The 23,800-nt window shown below is 34.9% G+C and overlaps 2 protein-coding genes across 3 annotated transcripts in view; both read right to left on the bottom strand.

Annotated features, from left to right (window-relative positions):
- Positions 1-23,800, bottom strand: part of LOC142335402 (proteasome maturation protein-like) — a 517,526-nt gene that overhangs the window by 103,385 nt on the left and 390,341 nt on the right. The gene's annotated exons all lie outside the window — the stretch shown is intronic.
- Positions 1-23,800, bottom strand: part of LOC142334600 (uncharacterized) — a 49,955-nt gene that overhangs the window by 9,387 nt on the left and 16,768 nt on the right. The window contains exons 13-16 of the mRNA XM_075382764.1: positions 18,187-18,458; positions 18,022-18,127; positions 13,469-13,720; positions 12,916-13,116 (exon numbers count right to left, since the gene is read on the bottom strand). Coding sequence (XP_075238879.1) covers positions 12,916-13,116; positions 13,469-13,720; positions 18,022-18,127; positions 18,187-18,458 — 831 coding nt within the window. The remainder of the gene's footprint in view (positions 1-12,915; positions 13,117-13,468; positions 13,721-18,021; positions 18,128-18,186; positions 18,459-23,800) is intronic.

Here is a 23,800-nt window from a genome sequence, read left to right as displayed (position 1 = left end):
CATAACAAATTCTTTAAAAGCATCAGATTTTGCGACACCAATCCCTTTTGACACCTTCCCTTGACAAAAGTAATGTCATCTTTAACCTTTAATTATCGAGACCAGGTAACAAACAGACAATAAAATGAACAAAATTGCGAAGTTGAAATGTTTATTTTTTCATTTTGCAAAACAATTGTTTTCAAAGTCATGATAGCTATTATCTATCTTCTAATATCAAAACATTGGCTCATCTAATCTTCCAGGAAAAGTCAATCAAATCGGGTCATTGTACAGGAAATTAAGTACGACTAAAAAGACTAAGTAAAAACGACAGTTAAAGACAAAGTAAAAAATTCAATTAAGTTCTTCGAGAAAGTACTGCCGAAGCTGTAAAAAACCACTATTTATTTTTTAGGGATTTAAATATTATCAATTGTGCGTTATCGTAAAACCCCGATAAAGACTAAATTTGATTTCAGCAGAAAGAAGGAGCACTCTTTGCTTGCTGACACTAAGCTACAAGTTCACCAAACGAAGAGAAAAGTGGAGGCAAAGTTCAATAAGCCATTTTTTTATTTAAAAATCAAAAATTTTAAAAGTCAAAACGACCATAAGCTTTCAAGCAATCAGCTAGATAAATTAAATTCGAGCTAATTAGGAAACCAATAGGACCTATCATTAGTGAGAGTTGATTTGAAATGTTCTGTTATTTAATTAATATAAAAAAGATCAATTTTTTTTTATAAAAAACAGACTGACGAAAATCCAAATTATTTTTTGGATTGTAACGGTCCAAGATTGGTACAGAACTAGTCCTGCCAATGCTGATTGTCCATTAAGAATATTTAATTGTTCGATTATCATTGATATAGATATTTTGTTAGTTAAAAAATCAAAAATAATTGCTGCGTTTTTGATAATCAACAAATAAAGTTAGCAAAAAACGGTAAAGTATTATTTACAGAGCAATCTCAACAGAAATTGAAGTAGAATTAACCCCTTTTTGGTCTACAAAGATTGTCTTAGTTGTGTTTGGTTGTGCACTTCCTGCAAATTTAATCAGATTGGACCAAAGAAACTTATTTCGTGCTATTTTTGATGAAAAAGTCTGAGTTTTTGAAATATTTAGTCGGAATTTGCGACAAAAAAAATCAATGAAAATAGCCGACAACATATTTTGTCTTTAAACGTAAAATCAACAACATTTTTCTTGAAAAGTTTTATTAGATTTTATCAAAATTGGCGAAATTTTAGTAAAAAATTCCGAAAAAAAGTGAATTAAATCAACGGAATTCACTCTATTTTCTCGAAAGTTTAAACCTCGATATCTCCCTTTAAAAAACGAAAATCAAAAAATCTTTTTAATTCCAAATTCTACGCTGGACAAGCTTTCCAATGATACCAGTCTCAACTCTCTACGATAAATATATCGATCGGCGAAAATTGACTGAACAAAAAAAACCCATTTGAGTATATAGTTCCTCCCCCCCCTAAAGAGGGGTCGGAACAAAAAGAAACAGACGATACAAAAGTAAACTCTACAAACAAGGTCATATAGCCCTATTCTCATAAAAAGGACCGCATGTAATCCAAAAGAACTACTCGATCAATTCATAAAGTCTTAGGCTGATTACATGCTCAAATTTGTGGGAATGGGTTAGGTTCATCCGTGAATACGAGTGACAAAATGTATACCTTTTTCACGATTTAATTTCTCTTATCTCTACAATTTGAGTGACAAATTTTTAACGTGGAAAATACCAACGAAAAATAAAAAAAAAATGCGACGAAATTCCACTCGTATCCACAAAACGCCAATTTTTTGAAATTTGCCTTTTCAGATATTCGTCCCGTATTATTGTAGGATAAAAGTTAGAGTTTATATTAAGTGTCCTCTATTTACTTCCATTTAAAGTTGATATCCATTTTTAACTTTCTCTACAAAAAAACAGGTCAAACGTTTATTGAGTGATTTCTCCAATGATTAACAAACGAGCTAAAATTTAAAAAGGCGTAATTTTTTAAAACAAAAACTCGAGAACGTATATTCGTGATTGAATAAAGTTAATCAAAAGCTGCAATTTTCAATGTTTAAAATGTCATTGAATGATTGCAATAAACATCAAAGGGGACATTAAAAAATAATGAAGTTCAGCTATAAATTTTTTAAAACTTGAATTCATAGGGAAATATGATTGAAGGAGTGCAAAATTGGATGTTTCTGGAGCAATTTTCTGTTTTAATGTTAAAAGGGAACAATGGATCACTCTCAGAAAAATGAAACATTGTTAAGTACAAAATGTCTGATATTAAAGTGGGTTCCAGATTTCTGATAAGGGGCCGTTAAGCAACTAAAGATGTGCAAAATTAGAACAAAATACAGCAAGATTTGTTATTTCTAATGTTATGTTATGCAAAATGTCAGGAGAGTTTGCTAAGAACATTTGAAAAAAACATATAGCAACATGCGAAATTTTTGTTCCAACCACTCTTGAGGGGGGGGGGGAGGAACTGTATAATCAAATGGGTTTTTTTTGTTCAGTCAATTTTGGCCGATCGATACATTCATCGTAGAGAGTTGAGACTAGTATCATTAGAAAGCTTGTCCAGCGTAGAATATGGAATTAAAAACATTTTTTGATTTTCGTTTTTGACAGGGAGATATCGAGGTTTAAGCTTTCGAGAAAAAAGAGTGAATTCCGTAGATTTCATTCACCTTTTTTCGGAATTTTCGACTAAAATTTCGCCAATTTTGATAAAAATTTAGTAAAATTTTTCAACAAAATGTTGTTGATTTTACGTTTAAAGACGAAATATTTTGTCGGCTAATTTTCTTGAATTTTTTTGTCACAAATTCCGGCTAAATATTTCACAAATTTCAGACTTTTTCATCAAAAACAGCACGAAATAAGTTTCTTTAGTCCACTCTGATTAAATTTGCAGGAAGTGCACACCCAAACACCACCAAAACAACCTTTATAGACTGACAAAGGAGCTAATTCGACTTCAACTTCCGTTGAGAGTGCTCTGTAAAAAAAACTTTCTTTTGCTAACTTTTGCTAACTTTATTCGTTGATTATCAAAAACGCAGCATTTATTTTTGATTTTTTAACTAACAAAATATCTATATCAATGACAATCCAAAAATTAATATTCCTAATGGAAAATCAGCATTAGCAGGATTAGTTTTTGTAAAAATCTTGGACCGTTACAATCCAAAAATAAATCGGATTGTCGTCAGTCGGTTTTTTACCAAAAAAATTCGATCTTTTTTTATTAATTAAATAACAGAACTTTTCAAAACAAAGCTCACTAGTGATAAATCCAATTGGTTTCCTAATTAGATCAAAATTAATTTATCTGGTTGATTGCTTGAAAGCTTATGTTCGTTTTGAATTTTAAAATGTTTGACTTTAAAAAAAAATTGGCTTATTGAACTTTACCTCCATTTTTCCCTTAATTTGGTCAATTTGTAGCTTAGTGTCAGCAATCAAATAGAGCTCTTTCTTTCTGCTGAAATCAAATTTAGCCTTCATTGCGATTTTACGCTTTAGGTTATGGTGTTCTGGCTTTGACACTACTAGATTTCACATTTTTTGTTTAATTTTTAGGTATTTGCCCATTTTTCATGTTTTCTAGTTTTGTCAAATTATCACGTTATTGTCAATTCATAGATAACATTTTTCGCGTTCAAAACATTGCACAATTGATAATATGTAAATCCTTAACGATATAGATTCTGGTTCTTTACCGCTTCTACAGTAATTTCTCGAAGAATTTAAATGATTTTTTTAATTTTGACTTTCTAATCTCTCGTTTTTACTCTCTCATTTTAGTCGTATTTAATTTCCTGTACAATGACCCGATTTGATTGCCATTTCTTGGAAGAGTAGATGAGTCGATGTTCTGATATTGGAAGATAGATAATGGCTTTCATGACTTTGAAAACAATTGTTTTCCAAAATGAAAAAAAAAAACATTACAACTTCGCAATTTTGTTCCTTTTATTGTCTGTTTGTTGCCTGGTCTCCTTAATTAAAGGTTAAAGATGCCATTATTTTTGTTAAAGGAAGATGTCGAAAGGGATTGGTGTCACAAAATCTAATGTTTTTAAAGAATTCGTTCTGACTTTACTGGCTTCGACATGGGTTTTTCACAAAAATTAGGTCGATTAGTTTTTTCTGATTTTTGTCATATTTGATGTTCTATTTGTAGACGTAATACTTGTTCAGGTCTTGAGGAGTTCCTTTAGAAGAATAAACGAACCTATTCATTTTTTTCATTTTGTAATTAATGGCTTTCATGTCTTTGGAAATAAATTTTCGAAAAAAAAACAACTATTAAACAGTTTTTCATTTTTTATTTTTTGTCTAATTGTTGCTTGTTTTCAATAATGAGCGGCTCCATAATACGACGAAGGTGCAAAAGAACATGTTTTGGAGGCCAAAGTATGGCTTTACGGCTTCCAAAGCATTTTCTGGCAAGTTTTAATTGATTTTTAGTTTGTTGTCTATTTGTTGTTCTTTTTGTAACTGCATAGAAAATCGAATACCAAGAGTTCTTAATTCCCTTCTATGGAAGCATTGGTAATTGTAGCCCCTTGGGATATTTTAGTTGATTCTTAATGGTTTTCATGACTTTGAAATTAATTGTTTTTTTAAAAAAAAATTCAGCGAATTTTCTAACTTTAAAGTTTCTGTTCTTTTGTCTAATTGTTACCGAGCTTTATTATGAACTGGTGAATAACCATTTTTTTGGTGAATTACAAGTTAATTTGTTTATTTTCAGTTTTCTCTGACGCTATTTTGGCGTTGTTATTTAATTTTGTTTTTAAATCCGACAAAATTTTTTTTGATGTAATTAATGTTTGTTGTTGTTGTTTCGTTTTGCCGTTCGTCTTTGCTCGTTTTCTTAATATCGGCATATCTCATCAATCTAATGCATCATTTTAAACTCCACTGAGTTATTTGCTTTGGATGCTATCTTTTCATTCATATACCAGTTTTTTTTTGAAAAATACTTGAATTTTTCGTGTTTTTCCTTCTGTTCCTCATTTGGTAGACAATTATGCCAAAATTGTGGATGAGAGGGGTCGGAACCTCATGTGCGATCGCACATTACCGAGCCGCCTTGTATTATTTAGCATTGAACAGCCATAAGCTACTAATAAAAGAAACAAGTAGCAGAAATAAAAAAAATTATGGATCTTTTGACAGTTTTTCTCCATTTCGGCATAATTGTTTAAAATTAATGAAAGTCTTCGAAAACTTTTGTAATATTATAAAATCTATTTGGTATTTAAATTTGTTTTTCTTTTATTTGTTCTTCTTTCAGCCCTTCACGTTTTTAGTGGAAGCAACAACAGTTTTGCGTGGAAAAACTTAGATTCAAACTCTCCAAAATTTTAAGAAATGAACTAGAAAATAACAGAGCACGAAAAATTACAAACAATTTTATAGACAGAAGCCACGATGAAATCAATGATACCCCAAGTTGCCACTGCTTCCTCTGTATCAGTATCCTTCCCAGATGTGAATTCTGTGTTTAAGTTAATCTTGATTTTTGTGAAGTCTAGCGGTGATTTTTTTTAAAAAATCAAACGTTGCTTGTATCATACTTTAGGAGTAAATTGCCGACAATTAGATTCAAACTTTTCTTTTATATAGGATAAGTTACACTAAAGAAAAAATACAGGAAGATAAAAAATGCAAATACGAAAAATGAGGAGCAAAAGTATTCATGTTTTTGTTTTCACTGTTGAAGTTAATTCTGCTTTGATTGTTTTACCATTCTCTAGCTTTGCTGCACGTAAATCTAGCCGTAATAGTTTGGCTCATCTTTGACTGTACTAATTCTTCATTTAAAAAACCCATTTGAGTATATAGTTTCTTCCCAACCCCCCCCCCCCCCCCCCAAGTGGGGTCGGAGCAAAAACTGCAATAAAAAGTTATCAGCCCGATTTTTTATTTGATCAAATCCGGCACGTGTCGCATCTGCAAAATGACTTTGTCTACCCCACAAAACGAAATTTAGCCTTTGACAGCTGATTTCAATCTTTTTGGTTGCTGTGATACGTATGGATACCTAAATATATATCGAAACCTTTATGTGTACTAAATTATTTACCCTCTATATCTATAATTATATCATGTGCTTTATAACTAAAAGTTATGACTTCTATTTATTCACCTATCTTAATATTCCCGTTAGGTCTACTAAATTATTTCATATTTTGTTCATGCTAGTTTATTATAAGTAATCATAATTTGATTTAGTCAATCTGAATTCAAGTTACTCTGCAAACGCTCTTCATAATCCTAAGTTAAACTTAGCAGTGGATCCGCACCGCGTTTCCAATAATCAGAATTCGTAATACACAATTAGTTGTGTATTCGCCCTGCAATTACTAACACATTCTTGAGATAAAATATTCGCAACGCGAATCCTAAACTACTCAATAAGATCGAGCATAACATGGCGCAGTCAGCGAGAAAGGACAGCGGCAAATCCCCACTTGGAATTCAACCCTTTTGGGAAAAGGCAACACTAGAACCCCCAGTTCGCTGGGAGTTTTGGAGAATACAATTGAAACTCGCAATCCTCGCCCGAGAGGGAATTGAAGTGGACCTTCTCTTGGTGGACCCTCCAGAACATGTTCTCTTACCTCCTGAACCAGCATATGAGGACGCAGTTGACAACCCGACGGCACAATCAGAGCAAGATCGACGTACCCGCAATGAGCAGGCAAAAACAGCGTGGAAAAATCAATGTCAACGTGTTATTACAGTCGGCATACTCTGCGGTGACAAACCGTGGAAGTTATGTGATCGAAAAGTATCTTCTTTGATGTACTTGAGCTTAGGCATGGAAGAGTGGCGCGTATTCAACTCAAAAAATTCAACCATCAACCTCGAAACAATCTCAACGAAGGATCTTTGGGATGTTCTAAATACAACTTTCATTCGGATCCATAATATAACCTTCGATAGATACCTCTTCCTCACACGAAAACAGCAAAAGGGAGAACCTATTGAGAAATTCTATGGACATCTCAAAGAACTTTCGGAAAAATGTGATCTAGGAGATAAAGGAGACACTATCATCCGGGACGTCTTTATCGCGAATATGCAAAATGAAGACATTCAAAAGGAGCTTCTTAAAGAAACAGTAGACCCGGAAAAAGCATTGGCAATAGCAATTAATATCGAGATGGGTACGCTCAACCAACTAAAAATGAATGCAAGCAAAACCGAGTCACATTCAACTGTTAACCAAGTACAACGGATGCGCATCGCGAATGCTACTCCTTTCTCCAACACGAATACAACAGCACGGAAAAAGCCTACAACCTGTCATTTCTGTGGATCTAGTTGGACTTCCGACCACCGTAATAAATGTCCCGCTCGTGGAAAAAGATGCAATAACTGTGGTATTGAAAACCACTTCGCAAAAGTTTGTCGCAAATCTAAAGATCCCAATTCGTACCCAAAATCTAAACCGCGAGTCAATAACGTAGAAAAAGATGATCAAAATGAAGATGTCAATCAAATATCAGCCGATTTTGATCCTGATTTGGAGTCAAACTATTCTTCAGATGAAGATAATTGTGTAGCAGTAATATCTTCAACAGATTCTGCAACTTCGGTGGACGCAACCAATCTTCCTGTAATTTTCGGCAATACATCAACAAATGTTTTGGTGGATTCGGGCAGCGTATGCACAATAATAAATGAATCCTTGGCGAACTCAATCATTTCCCATGACTCAAAATCGAAGAGGATACGCGAAGCGAATGCTAAACAATTGAAAACATTTTCAAATGAGCCTATTCATACGGTGGGCATTCTCCAAACTTCAATTCAAAGCAGCAATTGGTACGCGAATCCAATAGAAATCCAAGTAGTGGCGGATGACATCGTTCTCTATTGGGTAGAGATTTGTTTCCAGCTCTTGGACTCTCAATACATCAATCAAGTAACCATGTAACAATCAAAAAACAGATTGCTATTGATTATCCCGACCTAATCTCCAGAATTGGTAAGTCCAAAGTACATACAGTTCGTTCAAAATTCCACAAACATTATACCCCATCACACCAAAAAGGCCGCCGTGTTCCTATAAACTTATCAGACAAAGTATCCGCTGAGCTAAAGAAACTTTCTGAACAAGGACACATTGAGAAATTACAAGACTGTTCAGATAAAAACTTCATTTCTCCCATTGTAATTACGGTCAAAAAGGACAAATCTGTAAAATTAGCTCTTGATTCGAAAATATTAAACAAAGCGATCCACAAAAACAAGTATCAAATGCCAAATATAGATAGTCTTATCGATTCAATTTCACAACATATTAATAATTCAAATCTGGGATATAATGTCTATTTTTCAACAATCGATCTAAAATATGCCTATAGCCAACTAAAGCTGCATCCAGATACCGCACGTCATTGTAATTTTAATATCATTTGCGGCGAAGCAACAGGTACGTATCGTTTTAAAACGGGATTTTATGGCCTTACGGATATGCCGGCCGAGTTTCAAAAGGCAATGGATTACACATTGGTTGGGCTGACTAACACATACTGTTTTCTGGATGACATAATTGTAGTTAGCAAAGGCACCCAGGAATCGCACCTCAAATACGTGTACAAATGTCTCCAAAAACTTGAAGCGGATAATCTTAGAATTAATTTAAGCAATTGCCACTTCGCAAAACATCAAATAAATTGGCTTGGCTTCACTTTCTCACAGAGTGGTGTTAAACCTATCGAATCTAAAACAGCGGCAATTGCGGAAATCAAAGCTCCAAAAACATTGAAACAATTACGGTCATTCTTAGGTAGCGTTCACCATTTAAGCAAATTTATACCTAATCTTGCCAATATATGACATCCTCTTCGGCCCTTATTAAAGAAAAACGAAAAATTTATTTTGAATGAGAATCATCAATTACATTTTGAACACATCAAAACTGTCATTGCAAACGCTACAGAAAATACTCATTTTAACCCAACACTGGAAACGCGCATCAAATGCGATGCATCCTGCCAAGGCTTAGGCGCTGCGCTTGAACAATTAGATTGTGAAGGGTGGAAAACAATAGCTTTCGCATCTCGTTTTCTTAATAGCAATGAAGAACGCTATAGTGTAAATGAATTCGAATTACTTGGGGTGGTTTGGGCCATTGAATATTTTAAATATTATCTATTTGGGAAAACTTTCACAGTTTTAACAGATCACAAAGCACTTCTTTCAGTCTTAAAATCACACCGCTCTAATAAATCCTACAACAGTAGATTAACACGATGGATTGACCGTTTGTTACCATTTGATTTTAATATCGAACATATTCCTGGTACCAGATTTCACGACCTGATTATATTTCACGACAACCAAATCAAAACGCTAAAAGTGTCAATCAATACGATGAGGAATTCATGGTAGCAACAATTTCCCGTATCCGCGACGCAATTACATCTTTATTTAGTCACGCGAATAAAATTCCTTTCCAAAAGCGGCACATAACCAGTAATTATAAGCAAAAAGTACACACGACGCGCGTCCACTCTTGCAAACATGCTAAAATTAGCACGCATAATTCAAATGCCTCAATTAATCCATTCATTCCTCGAGCACAAGTAAACAATTACAATTCTGAATTCATTTCTAACTTTAATTGCCGTGCAAATCAATTGCTTAAATCTGATAACTCACTCGCATCGCGAATCCAGTCGCAAAATTCTAATTGCCATTTGATAGCTAGCCCCACACAGCAAATACTCCACATCAAAATGTCAGCAAAAGAGGCACCACAAAACAATCCACCTACTTCACCACACACCCCAAGAGTGACATTCCGTACCCAATCTACCCCCATCTCATCTACAAGAGCCGGACCCAGCAACACCCAGGCATCATCATCACCCGAGGAATATGACATCGAGCTCTCCCGGGAAGAGGTATTTGAAAATAACCTCAACCAGCTCTTCACCAAATCTTTCCTGGCGGTCCTCACTAGCAAAGACGCGGTGTTGAAAGAGATCCGCGATTGTGTACTGCAGGACGATGAGGCCCGTTGTAAAGAAGTGAGCACATAGATCCACTCCTTTTGGAAGGAATTACATGTGAAATCTGGGTGTCTGTGTGTTGATCAACGCGTGGCCATTCCAATCTCTATTAAGGAGGCGGTGCTCGAATCCATCCACATGACGCACCCGGGTAGTTGGGGGATGATCTCCCTCTCTCAATATGCATGGTGGCCCTAAATGCATAGGGAAATTTTAGCAAAAACATCTGATTGCGTCCCGTGTACAGATATTGATGCTGAAACAGTTTCTGCGGAGGACTTGCTGGACGAAAATGGATGGATCAGTACCAACAGAAGTGACATTGAAATTGAGCAAAAGATGTGCCAGGCCTTTTTAGATGCAGGTCAGCGCTATCGGGAATCCGACATCAAAGAGTTCCGTTTCATTACTCATCCACAAATTACGGACCCTATACCAAGGACAGAACAGTCCCTTAAAGTCAAACTGGCCCGAAAAATACCACAAAAGAAAAGAGCAAAACGACAGTTGGCGGGTCTGTGCGAAGTACTAAAGCCTGGATCTTTCGTTACAAAGTCGTCACCAACAACGACGATTATCAACGAGCCTGGCAGAGCCCCAGTAAAGGTTCGAGATAAAGATCTTGCAAAATTTGGAACCAAAGCCGAAAGATCCACCAATTTGTGGGTATATGCTCAGCGACGCCCTGCTCCCTACGAAAAGACCACAGAATTCAAGATCGCGAAACATAGTAACGATCTTAAGAAACAGAAGAGGGGCGAAATAAAAATCAGACACCGCCAACGGGACACTACATCGGTAGTATCATCTGTCAACTCGAATGTATCGCGTGCGCTAACGGTACGCAAACAGACCAAACCGCAGCTCAAAAGACGCCATAATGTTCTCACAGATGATATGCACGAAGATGTACCAGCTCAAGACCAACCCTTAATTTCGATTGTACCGGCTCCACCTACACCTGCATCACAAGTACCCCCCGCACAGACACAGGACGACCAAACAAAAGGCCGCAAGCGCAATCGACCCCAATTTTATGGCTTCACAGATGCAGACATTTCCCCAACAAGTTCCCTGGCGTTATCAAGTTCTGCTCAACCAAAGAAGCGCAAGCAAAAAAAAGATAAGAAAATATCAAAACAAACAGATTCGGTGGTAGCTCTTATTCAAACTGCCGAACAATCAAGAATCCCGTCACCACCCCGACCCGACTTACAATTGGGGCAAGTTTCACCACCGGACCCCAGAGTTAGATATTTTGAATATGAGCAAGAACGGGAAATGTTGGTTTGGGATGCAGAGAATGAAATTTAAGTCCAAAAACTCAGAAAAACTGTCGTAAACTACAATCATTTGTTTAGTCTTGTTCCCGCCCCTCTGATCCAATTTTAATGTTAACTTTGCTTTTAATTTATTACAGTTACTCTTCAATTGTTAGTCTTTAATTTCTTCCAGTATTCGCCCTGCGAATCCATTTATTTCTGTGTGTGCATTTAAATTATTCAGTATAATGTATTCAGTTTACATGTTGAGAATTTGACGCGTATTCGCTTTACGCTTCCAAAATTATTTAACAATTGTAGTACCTCTACATTTTGAGTTAAGTTATGTTCATCCCATTCAATTTCATGTTTTGTGTTGATTCTAAAAAATTGTAAATACGTTAAAATTTTTTTGTCACGAGGGAAATGTGATACGTATAGATACCTAAATATATATCGAAACCTTTATGTGTACTAAATTATTTACCCTCTATATCTATAATTATATCATGTGTTTTATAACTAAAAGTTATGACTTCTATTTATTCACCTATCTTAATATTCCCGTTAAGTCTACTAAATTATTTCATATTTTGTTCATGCTAGTTTATTATAAGTAATCATAATTTGATTTAGTCAATCTGAATTCAAGTTACTCTGCAAACGCTCTTCATAATCCTAAGTTAAACTTAGCAGTGGATCCGCACCGCGTTTCCAATAATCAGAATTCGTAATACACAATTAGTTGTGTATTTGCCCTGCAATTACTAACACATTCTTGAGATAAAATATTCGCAACGCGAATCCTAAACTACTCAATAAGATCGAGTATAACAGTTGCGCTGCTTTGCGATATAATGTGTAGCGAAAAATAAGTGGCTGAACTTCTTAGACCAATCAATAAAAAATTGAAGACATCCGGTAGAAACGTGAAATGACTCGAAGATCTTAACTTAACTTAACTTACCTAAATCAGAAATATCAAAGGTGAAAGAGAAATAACAAAATACCAAAATTTAATTGCCTAATAAAATCATTAAAAAAATGTGTGAAAAATAAACAATCAATTTATTATTTTGGGGGAGTGGGTAGGTTGGCGAGGGTTATTGAGGCTTGGAGGAGATTTTTGGATGTGCGTGAGGGCAATGAAGTACGTGTCGCTCGGGATAGGTATTTCGTGGTTCGTGGGGGAGGGGGGGGGGTTGGAGGTGTTAGGGGGATAGGTAGGTAGATAAAACGTCGCAAAATTATCTTTTGGCCATGATTTTTGTCAGCAGTTCCTAATTACTATACATTAGAAACTAAGCTGCTGTAAAAGTAAAAGTTAAAATTATTTTTTGAAAACAGAAGTCAATGTTCAAAAAGAAAGAAGTCAAAATTTCGGGCACGAATAAACTTGCTTCCGCTACAAAAATATTGCAGGATAAAAAAAACTTCGAGTCGTAAAAAGCCATTAACTGTTATAATCACAGCAGAAGTTGAGTAGAAACATTAATTACAGTTGTTATTGCGCTCTCAATGTTGATCAACTCTGTTGTCCTTTCGAAATTCGACACTTTTTAATCGGCATAAACAAAATTGTAGTAATTATCATTGTCGTACCAAAATGGAAGCTTTGTGACTGCTGGTGGCATATCGTGGCGGAACCCTTTGGTCCTGCAAATTGGAAAGTTCTATGACGTCATTCTTGGAGTCCAGACTCTGGGTCCACAATTCCAGTGCTCTTCTGGCGTACAGACTGGACTTGGAGGGAGCTAGGAGGAGTTTGATACGCCTCGAGGATATCTGGGACTCAAATGAGGCCTGATAGCAAAATAAAGTAAATTAATAGTGCTGCTTGATTAATTGGGAGCGGTAAAATAATTTAATCTTTTTAGAATTGAGGAGAATGATATAAAACCATCATCACGGCTGTATAGGTTACGTGACTCTGATGGCCTTTTTTTTTCAGAAAGACGTGGTGGTTCAAGATTTAAGTAAGAATTTCAAAGTGAGTTTGTCAGAGTGATGTTATCATGCTTGAAACACAAGTTTGTTCTTTAAAATTTGGCACGGTATATAGGAAAACCTGACATTCTAAAATCTGGCACTGTACACAATTGCACATGAGTGTTTTCATAATAATTCTTTTATAGATGGTCGAAGACATACTAACCAAATTGTAAAAAGCTGGCTGGTTTTCCTGTTTGTTTCTGGAAGTATATGCTGGCAATGTGTCCACTTGGGACTGGCAGTTCATTCTCGGGCCCGCGGACACGTGATAGAAGGTCTGAGATGACAAATAGGAATCTAAGTTTGCTTTAGTGGCCACAAACTGACTCTTGACAATGAACTTGGACATCTCATGGGGCGAGTGGGCCATGAAGCCTTCCCACTCAGTCCCTATCTCAGAAACTCCACAGATGTACTGAAATTAGACACAATATTTATCAAAGGGATCATTATCGATCAACTGATACCAGTCGACATCTGAAATGAATTTGGAATTTTTGTGGTGTCAGGTCTGAAAAAATTCAACAATTGCTGTTATTGACAATGTTGTTAGCAGCATTCTATTTTATGGAGGATAAAGAACGCAACCACATTTCCAAAGTTTTTGCTCCGGCCCCACTTGTGGGGGGAAGAACTATATACTCAAATGGCTTTTTTTGTTCAGACAATTTTGGCCGATTGATATATTCATCTTAGAGAAATGTGAGTGGTATCATTGAAAAGCTCGTCCAGCGTAGAATTCGAAATTAAAAAGATGTTTTTGAATTTAGTTTTTTTTTCGAGGAGTTGGAGGATTGAAGTTTTGAGTGAACACGGGATATTTGACATGATTTTGTTCACTTTTGCTGTAATTTTTCTTCAAATTAAGATTTTTTCTGGAAAAATTGTCATTCAAAATTACATTTCATGACTTAAAGTAAATCAATTTTGTGTCCATAATAGACGAAAGGCAACATATAGACTAGTTCTGGTCCCATAGGGAAGTTTACTATCAAAAAAATTCGAATTCTATTTGAGAGCTCGTTTTTAGTAAACTTTTCATAATTTTTTATTCTTTTATGTCAACCAGAGACTAGTCACTTTTCATGTCGTGGTTCCGTCAATGATAACACTCATTTACAGTCAGATGAAGCCCAATGAACAAAAAATTCGTTTTCAAGGAACCACTCATGTTCTTTTTGGATTCGACTTTCATTTTTTCGTAACTTTGAATCAAATTTGGATTTTCTCTTTGAGATTTTACTAATTTTTTGAAGTCCTATTACATTTGTTGACACGTAGACCAAATTGCAATAGCATTCATAATGAGCCTTAATTGAAACTGTCTAGTGCTTTGAGTGGGCAGCTAATGACTGTTAAGACTTTGAAACTAAATTTACGAAAGTTTTTAACATTAACCAATCATAATTTTTTTCCGTGAACTGTAAGTCAGTTTCAGTAATGACAGGTACCACTTTTGTCCTACTGCAACCGAAATTAATCTGTCTAGCGGTTTTATCTCCTAACTATTGGTTATATGGCTTCAATTCCTCAAGATTTCAAAAAAAATTAACTTTTTGGATATTTTCGTATTATCGGTTCCTTTTGAAACCTTATCACTTTATCCTGACAGTGGTGGATCACATTATCCCAGTGGCTTAGAGAAGACATTCAATGGATCATAGAAAAAGTTTTCGGAGAATTACACATGATTTAAATGGCTTCGAAACTTCCGATTTATTGGTTTTTGCCTGAATTTGTTGTTGTTTTCATAGTCAGGACGTATTGTGATGTCTTACTGTTTACCAATGAATGACAAGTATTTTTGTTCTCCTATCGAGGCATAACTGACCTTATTTACTGACTTCCGTTGAAACCCATTGATATTAAGGTCTGTTAAGGTTTAAAAAAAACTTTCAAATTTTTTTTTTGAACTTTAATCAATCTGTAACTTAATTTCTGAACTGTTTGTCATACTTAGTATTCACAAGCCCTCTTTGTTTTCTATTTCAACACAAATTTATCTAGTTGGTGGTTTTGTCTCCTAACTATTGGTTTTATGGCTTCCATGCACGAATTTTTAATATTTGGATAGTTTTTCGTAAATTTGGTTCCTTTTAAAATCTTATCACACTATCCTAATATTGATAGATCCCACTGGCTTAGAGAAGACTTTTAATGGAACATAGAAAAATTTTTCAGATAATAAGTTATGATTGGATGGTTTCGACACTTTCTTTTTGCACTTTTCTACAGAGTTATTAGTTTTCGCCTGAATTTGTTGTTGTTTTCATAGTCATAGGACGTATTGTGATATCTTACTGTTTACCAATGAATGACAAGTATTTTCGTTCTCCTATCGAGGCATAACTGACCTTTTTTACTGACTTGCGTTGAAAGCCATTGATATTAATGGCTGTTAAGACTTTTAGTAAATTTTCAATTTTTTTTTTGAAATTTAATCAATCTTTTTAACTTATTTTCTTAGCTGTGTGTCATACTTAGTATTAACAAGCCCTCTTTCTTTTCTACTTCAACACAAATTTATCTAGTTGGCAGTTTTGTCTCGTAATTTTTAGTTTTATGGCTTCCATGCATGAATTTTAAATGTTTGGATAGTTTTTCGTAACTTTGGTTCCTTTTGAAATCTTATCACACTGTCCTAAAATTGATAGTTCCCATTGGCTTAGAGAAGACTTTTAATGGAACATAGAAACAATTTTCAGAGAATAAGTTACGTTTGGATGGTTTCGACACTTTCTTTTTGCACTTTCCTACAGAGTTATTGGTTTTCGCCTGAGTTTGTTGTTGTTTTCATAGTCATAGGACGTATTGTGATGTCTTACTGATTACCAATGAATGACAAGTATATTTGCCCTTCTTTTGAGGCATAACTGGGAGTAATTAATGGCTTCCGCTGAAAACCAAATCATGAGTACTAATTGATCATAGAAAATTTTACTGAAAAGTTCAATTTCTAATGGCTTCGATACTTTTCTCGCTCAACTTTGTTTCGTATTTGCTGTTTTGCAAGGTTTCTTCTTAAGGTAGCCGTAAAATGCTGATCGGTTTCATAAGCTTGTAATTGAGGATTGAATAATTGATGTTACCCGAAACAGAGTTTTAGCTGAATTGGTATATATAAAACTGAACAAATTACATAATATTCAGATATTAGCTAATGATTTTAATGAATAAAATATTTTGTGTTTTCGCAAATTGTTTGTAATATTTTGAGTTCCGCATCTTTTGTCCGTTCCTAGGGCTTAATTTAACAAAAAACAGGCCCTATTAGTTTCATAATGACTTCTTAGTAAATTTATCAAGAATAATTTTATGTTATATGCTAATTATTGATAAAAATTTTGAAATTATTTGGTTCAAAAATTTTTGATTGATTTTTGAATTTCGCCCCTTTTTTCTTCTCTTTGTCGACTTGTTACCTAGTCTCATTAATTAAAACTTTCAACTGCTGTCTAGTTAGGCAAAAGTAAATTTTCGTAGTTCAGATTAAGTTCTGATTGCATTTTGACCCTGTTACTATGTGCTTTTAAGTTTGAATATTGAGTTTCTGCCGTGAATTTTTTTCCTTATTTTTTGTTTGTTTTTTTTCTCGTTGTCTTTTTAATGTCAGATCTCGTGAGCGCTGTAATGAGGCATGGTATTAAGTAGTTCAGTCAGGAATTAGGTTTTGTAACAGTTTTTTTAAACTCAACCATCTATTTTTGTTATCTCTTCATTTGGTTGACAATGAAGTCAAAATTGTATATAAACTCGGGTCGGAACATCATGTGCAAACGCACATTAACGAGCCTCCTTGTTCAATTTGATTTTCAAAACTTCTGGTGATCAATATCACATACAACAACGTCATTTTTCAGAGAATTCAGTGAGAATGAATGTCCGTAAGATTATTCCCGTACCGAACTCCAATTGTAAATCAGTACTGGGCGACTGTAAATGCAAGTCTCCCGTGTAATATAATTGGCTCGCTTTCTCGCTAGAAAACTGCTTCTTTCAAGCGTACTTTAACGGCGCAAAAGCCCAATTTGCAACAGTCACGGTGGCGCAGTGAGGAGAACAATCATCTAAGAAGGCGGAGATCGATGATTCAATCCCCGTACGGAAATATATTTTCGCACTTGGCTTAGTCTTGGTCATGTCTGACAAGTCTTAAATGTGTTATGATCATAGCTCTGAATCAGTACTGATACCTAGACATGGAATTAGACTTGACCAGCACTGATATTGACTTTGCGTTAAGTACGGGTTGATTCAACTATAACCGATTTGAACAAAATTGACAATTGTTAAGTACACAGAGAAAATGAAGGCAGAAAATTACCCAACTCAGCAATAATCCAAGATGAAGAAATCACTCTTCTGGAAAAAGCACACATTTTTTGCTATTGCTTAGATTTTTCTGATATGGTCTTTGATTGTGCAAAAATCAAGGAAGAACACCCTCTCCTATTTGGCAAAACATTTGAATGATATTTTTGCACCTGCTTTATTTTGCTCCCCGAAATATTTGAAACAAGAAAGTATCAACTCAAATAAATGTTCGTAACATAATCAAATATCCAGGTTTCTTATCCTTATGTATTGAGATGTACAAATTATAGTGTAATTTCAGCTAAAACTAATTTATGGCGGAGAAGAAGTATACCACAATGTTTTATAAAATTTATTGTGAATCATTCTTCGTCTATTTAAATTATTATTGTAATAACTAACAGAAGCAGCAGCGTCTGCGAGATCAGCTGTCGATAAAGCGAATGGAATCATTTTGTATTTGTCATTGCCAAATCCCTCAACCATGAAAGATGTAGATTGAAATGACCTGAAACAAACAATCAATATAATGTCTAAATAATCTTATGTATTTATGTGATAACTGACCTCTTGCACAGGGAATCCGATAACTGTTGGGTGCATAAGAAGCGTTCATAAGGAGGCATCATGCGCGTTTCGTTCGCCTTCTCGTCCAGAATAACCAGAGACGTCCTTTGCAGCTGCGCTGTCACAAGCTGGACTATTTTAGCGGTTGTCAGCGAAGAAGAACTTCCCACAGATGCTATATTGCTGCATCCCGTTCCTTTGATATCTTTTTCATTATCACATGACCCTGAGGGCTCGACTTCTGTGCCCCTATTTGATATCATGCTCAACAACTAAACAAACACTCAGTAATACAAAAAATTGGATGTGAACATCGTAAGTGCAAAATTGCTAATTTTGAACCCGGAGTAAGCAGCCATATTATATCAGTACTGACTAATTCAAAGCAAATTTTAGTCTCCAATTACACTGATTCATAATATCCATGTCAGAATACCCTCTGATTGGACTATTTTTCAGACCAAAAATTATAACAAAATTCATCTCGTCTTAGTTAAAAAACATACTGTTTGTGTTAATTATTATCAGATTAAAAAATAGTACGTTTTAACGTCTGATTCGGCGCATCAATTTCGAATATTTGTCACCTCAAAAGCTAAACTGGTTTCTGTGATGCGACTGGTGGTATGAAATGGTTTTATGAGAGTTACTTTGGCCACATCGATAAAATGTGATGCGACAACTGGTGGTATGAAATGGTTTTATGAGAGTTACTTTGGCCACATCGAAAAAAACATTCATTTGAAATTAACCGAATCAGAACCCGATTTTAATGATACACTTGTTTTGTTATAATTCAGTTCTGATCTAATATGGTTGGTGGCTCCGTCAACTAAAAACTACAATAATTGACCACTTTTTGGAGCAATAAAATTCTACAGAAGCCTCATTTATGCAAAGTTCTTGTCCCAATAGGTTTAGGTTCTTATAATCTTTTGATGGATTGGCCCGGTGATCTATGCTAAAAAATTTCAAATCTTCATTGAATTTTTTGTAAACCCTATTTATATCCATGACAAGAAAAATGGTTAATTAGGTAATTTAAAAACATTGAGAGCCCAGCATGCAAAAAAAAGTTTACAGAGTCTTTCCCAGCAATTGTTATTTCTCTTACAAACTCTGCAAGAGAACACATGATACGTCTTGATGAGAACTCAGATCTTACGGAAACTTGAAATATACTGCCGAAAATAATTTTTTTCGTAAATGTACATAAGACTTTCGCTCAATCTTGTAAAGACAAACCAACGATGTTTATTACATCTTGTAAAAAAATATTGTTGAATCTTAATAATTGTTTTCTGTTTTCTGTTTTACCAATTTTTGTCGAGTTATAAACCTTAAGAAACTAATTTTTCAAGCTACGAATTCAAGTAACTGCGCTATTGCAGCGGTTCGTAAATTAACAACGCTTAATATTTTTCTCATCTACGCTACCTCTTTTGATCGTTAACCATTCATTTTGAGCCAGAAATGATACTTTGCATACTTTTTCCAACTAAAAGCAAACAAATAAATTTTTTAGAGTCTATATAGAAAAGTAGAGGAACTTAATATAGAACTAAAGTAGAATAGCATTCCACTGGCATTTGAGTTGAGCAGTTTTTAATGATAGGTTGTTTCGAAAGCGCTAGAATAGGGTTAAGCAATATATCGCTTAAAATCAAAATACCTGACAAAAGCTTATTAACTTGCCAATATGTTTCAATTATTTCGCGAGTATATATGCATTAGACTGCCGTCCAAATGCGTGAACAGACTTTTGTGTTAACGTTTGGTTTTCAAATTGTGTCCGGCACTTAATAATATAGTATTTTCATGTAAGATTTTTTACATGATTTTTTTTGGAGAAATCTTATCTGATGAACATGAAATTTCGTAAGTAAATTAGTTAACGAGCAAACCAATTTGAAACGAGACTCTAATTCAACTACCGCACGCTAGGAAGAGGGATGTAACTTTTGATTTGCTCGTGGAGTTTTTGTAACCGCTTCATAACTCTTTGACGGCTTTTGTATTTTTATAAGTTCTTTCTAATGATGCTAACTTTAGGCTCCAGATGTGACCGGAAAGGGTGGTTTCAGACAACCCGTGTGCCCAAAGCCATAAAATATGATTTTTTGCAGATCTTATGAGTTTCAATTGGTCAAATAATCGTAAACCTAGGGGATTAGTGACAAATTTTGTGCAATCCGGTCAATTTTGACGCACTCGTTTTTTTTCGGTTTAATGTATTCACAATTGTTTTTCAATAAAATAAAAGATTATGGCAACGACTCAAACTTGCTAATGACCAGAAAAATTTTTTTAGCATGCAAACATATCCAACATGACATTTTCTAAGTTTTTTACGTTGAGTGATCTTGGCACTTGCACACGGGATTTTACTTTCTGAAAAATGACCACTTCAGGAAAACGGCGAGAATGTATGCTCGGTCAATGTATGCAGTTAATTGAGAATGGGATTTAAAAAAATGTTTGGTAGGTGCAGATTTGATTGGAGTTTCCACTGGAACAGTTATTTGAGCCCGAATTTTATTGTGACTCATGGATGACCCCTAGAGCTCAAACTGGGATTTTAAAACGCTTTGGAACCGGAAAAACAAGTTCTCTAATTTTTTGGTGTTTTTTAGTGCTTTAAATAGTTTATGAAATAACTCTTTGGAAGTTAGTAAGAACTTTGGAAAGATTACTTACTGCTAGTTTATTTTGATAATGAAAACGGAGCGTTAAGGACTTTCAAAAGTAATCTTCATTTTTTGACAAACATTGATTGAATTGGCACGTTATTTGCTCGAACTATATTGATTACTATAACATTTTGTCCTGAATGTTTCTTATAATACCACAAGTGTAATTATTTCTTCAACTGTTATTCATACCAGTTTTCGGATCAACCAATTGATTGTAAATTGACTATTTCTGAGAAAAATTCAACCGAAACGCTTACAAGCGCGGCAGATGTTAATTTGCAGTGTAATGAGGTAGGTAGTGCTTGCTTCACCAATTAATTTTTTTTGTTTTTCAAATTTGGCCACCTAACTTCTGGATGACAGCGTTTCCTTACAGAACGGTCTAACACAAATTCAGAAAAAAGGCAAGGTAGGGTAAATTCCTTTTTCACCGCAAGTCAATATGAAATCATAGTTGAAGTCCCAAGAAATTGGCCAGGTAGTACAGTTCCTCTTGCCACAAATAAAAAAACACTGTATCTGAGCCAGAAACCTATATCATTTCTTTTAAATCAAATTTCTGATAACTTTTTTCACATATCTTGATAATACTAGCTTAATTTCATGACAACTTCCTTTTCTTTATTTACGTTGCTTTTGGGCCTTTACATTTCGTTATGTACGGTTATTACTTTGTGAGGAGTAACCTTTTGTTGGCTATATTTCCAAGATCTTGTTTCTGGATACCAAGCAAAGGTCATGAAAGTTTGCATTATTAGGTTGTTTTTGTTTCATCTACTATTGTAAGATCTTGGCAAGACTTAATTTTTTTTAATAATATGTTTGTCACCATAATTTATCAAGTTTCGTTGTGCAGGGCAATTCAACTATATCAGTTTTCAGCCTAGATTGGTTCAGTTCTATTTTGAACTAAAAATAAATGCTTTTCATTTTAAGATGGCGCATACTTCAACCGAAAAATTATGAGTGTTGTTATTCCATTATCATTGACGTTTTACTTAGCGGTAAAGTAATGAAAACTTTTGGTCTGAGTGATAAAACGTTTTTTTCTTGTGCTACAGTGAAACAGCCACTTTTTATATGATAATTCTTCCTTTGACATATCACATTTAAATAACATTTAAGCAGCATAGTCTCAAAAAAGCTATAATTTGAAAGCAAGTACCACATAAGTGCTCGTGATTGTCTTGTAAGATTTAATGACAGAAGATTAAAATTACTGTTAATACCGTTATTATAACACTCTTCGTTTCTTGCACGCAGACAACTATCGCTCTAGTACTCAAGTTTAGCCGACAGGAGTTAATTATCGCGGCCAATATCCTCCAGTCTCCGCTCAAATAAAGTTTGACGAGGGAGGCATTGATATGGGCACCCTAGACTAGACCAAATGACAACAGGCTGCGTAAAAATGCCCAGAGAACTGAGTGGAATCAGCGGAAAACTTAAGAAATGAGAAATGAGTGAGACGCATTCACTTATTCAAGGATGGAATTTTGTTTTCCCAGTGATATTGTGTTTTAAAATTCTCAATTGTCGAAAATATTCGGCAGCCCTATTTGAGCATGAAAATGAAGTTGATGAAAATGTTGTGAGTTTTGCTAACATTCGCTCTATTACAAACAAGAACGCATAACATCACAGATTGAGTTGTTAAACGTGGGAGGTGCTCACGAATGACTTGAGAAGAACAATTAAACACCTTTGCAGAGTACAACCATCAAGATATGGTGAAAAGGAGGCTGAGTATTGTTGTCGTATTCTTCTGTTTGCAAAGTGTACACGAACAAGCAAAAACAACAATGGACCACTCAAGTAGTGCAATTGGACGAGAAGGGGGCTTAAGTGTCAAAGATTTTCACATGCCACAGTCACTCTATATTCTCTGCAGTAGTATTGTACCTCTCTCTATATACATACCTGTGATTTTAAGAGATGAAAAACAATAGCATGTACACACTCACACCACCACAATAAACACACTTTGATGTGTGTGCGATAGAGAATGTCACACCGCTAAATGTCAGACAGCTCAAGAGGATTTGAACAGTTTATTCTCATCACAGACACATAAGTCAACATGATCAAGAGGCAAAAGTAGACAGGTGAAAACAACAAAGATGAAATAAAATGAACAATATGACAATACACGTTTCTTCAATCAGGGCTATCTTTTGTTTACACTAACAAAGCGGTACTCGGGATTTGTGTCGTCGACTCTATTGTGATGTCAGAAAAATGATCAGTAAATCTAAAAATGATGGTTTGGTTTTTGGTTTAAACATGCAAGCACATATACAGTGCTCATTATCAAAAGATAAGCTACTATTGGTGAGCAAAAATTGCTTCTATTGTGAGTTCAATTGGTAAAAATTGTTGCCATTGTGATTGTCAATAGCCATGGTGTATTTTGATTGAATAGATTTAATATACGGTAGTCAAAGTTCGTACTTTATAAACAATATCATGCAATTCAGTGCGATTGCATAAAAAATGTGTTCAATTAGTTTTCTTCAAGTATAAAACAAAAACAGAAAGAAGCAGAGAACGAGTTATTTCCCAATTTGCGCGACATTACAAAAACATAACCGACCAACGTCGGGCGAATTGCCCTCAGAAGGCCATCGAGTGTTGAGTAGCCAGCTGCGACTTTGGGACAATAAAAATGGGGGGGGGTTGCTTAAGTTCAGTTTTTTTAAAATACTATCACGACCAGATCTCATATGTACCCTAACTATTCATCTGACTTGAATAATCCATTCCCCAAGAGACAAAAATGAGAAAACAGCACAGATTTTTCAATCTGGAGGCCCAAAAAATCAAACGGTGCCCAAAAATGCACGTGTTTGTTTTTCTGCAGAAAACAAAAGCAACCAAAGCCACACAAAAATGAATAATGTTCTTATCGGCCATCAAGTTAT

This window comes from Convolutriloba macropyga, chromosome 2 (assembly GCF_964194025.1).
Source record: "Convolutriloba macropyga chromosome 2, txConMacr16.3, whole genome shotgun sequence".
In the NCBI taxonomy this organism is placed as follows: domain Eukaryota; kingdom Metazoa; phylum Xenacoelomorpha; order Acoela; family Convolutidae; genus Convolutriloba; species Convolutriloba macropyga.
This window is presented reverse-complemented; position numbering and strand designations above follow the sequence as displayed.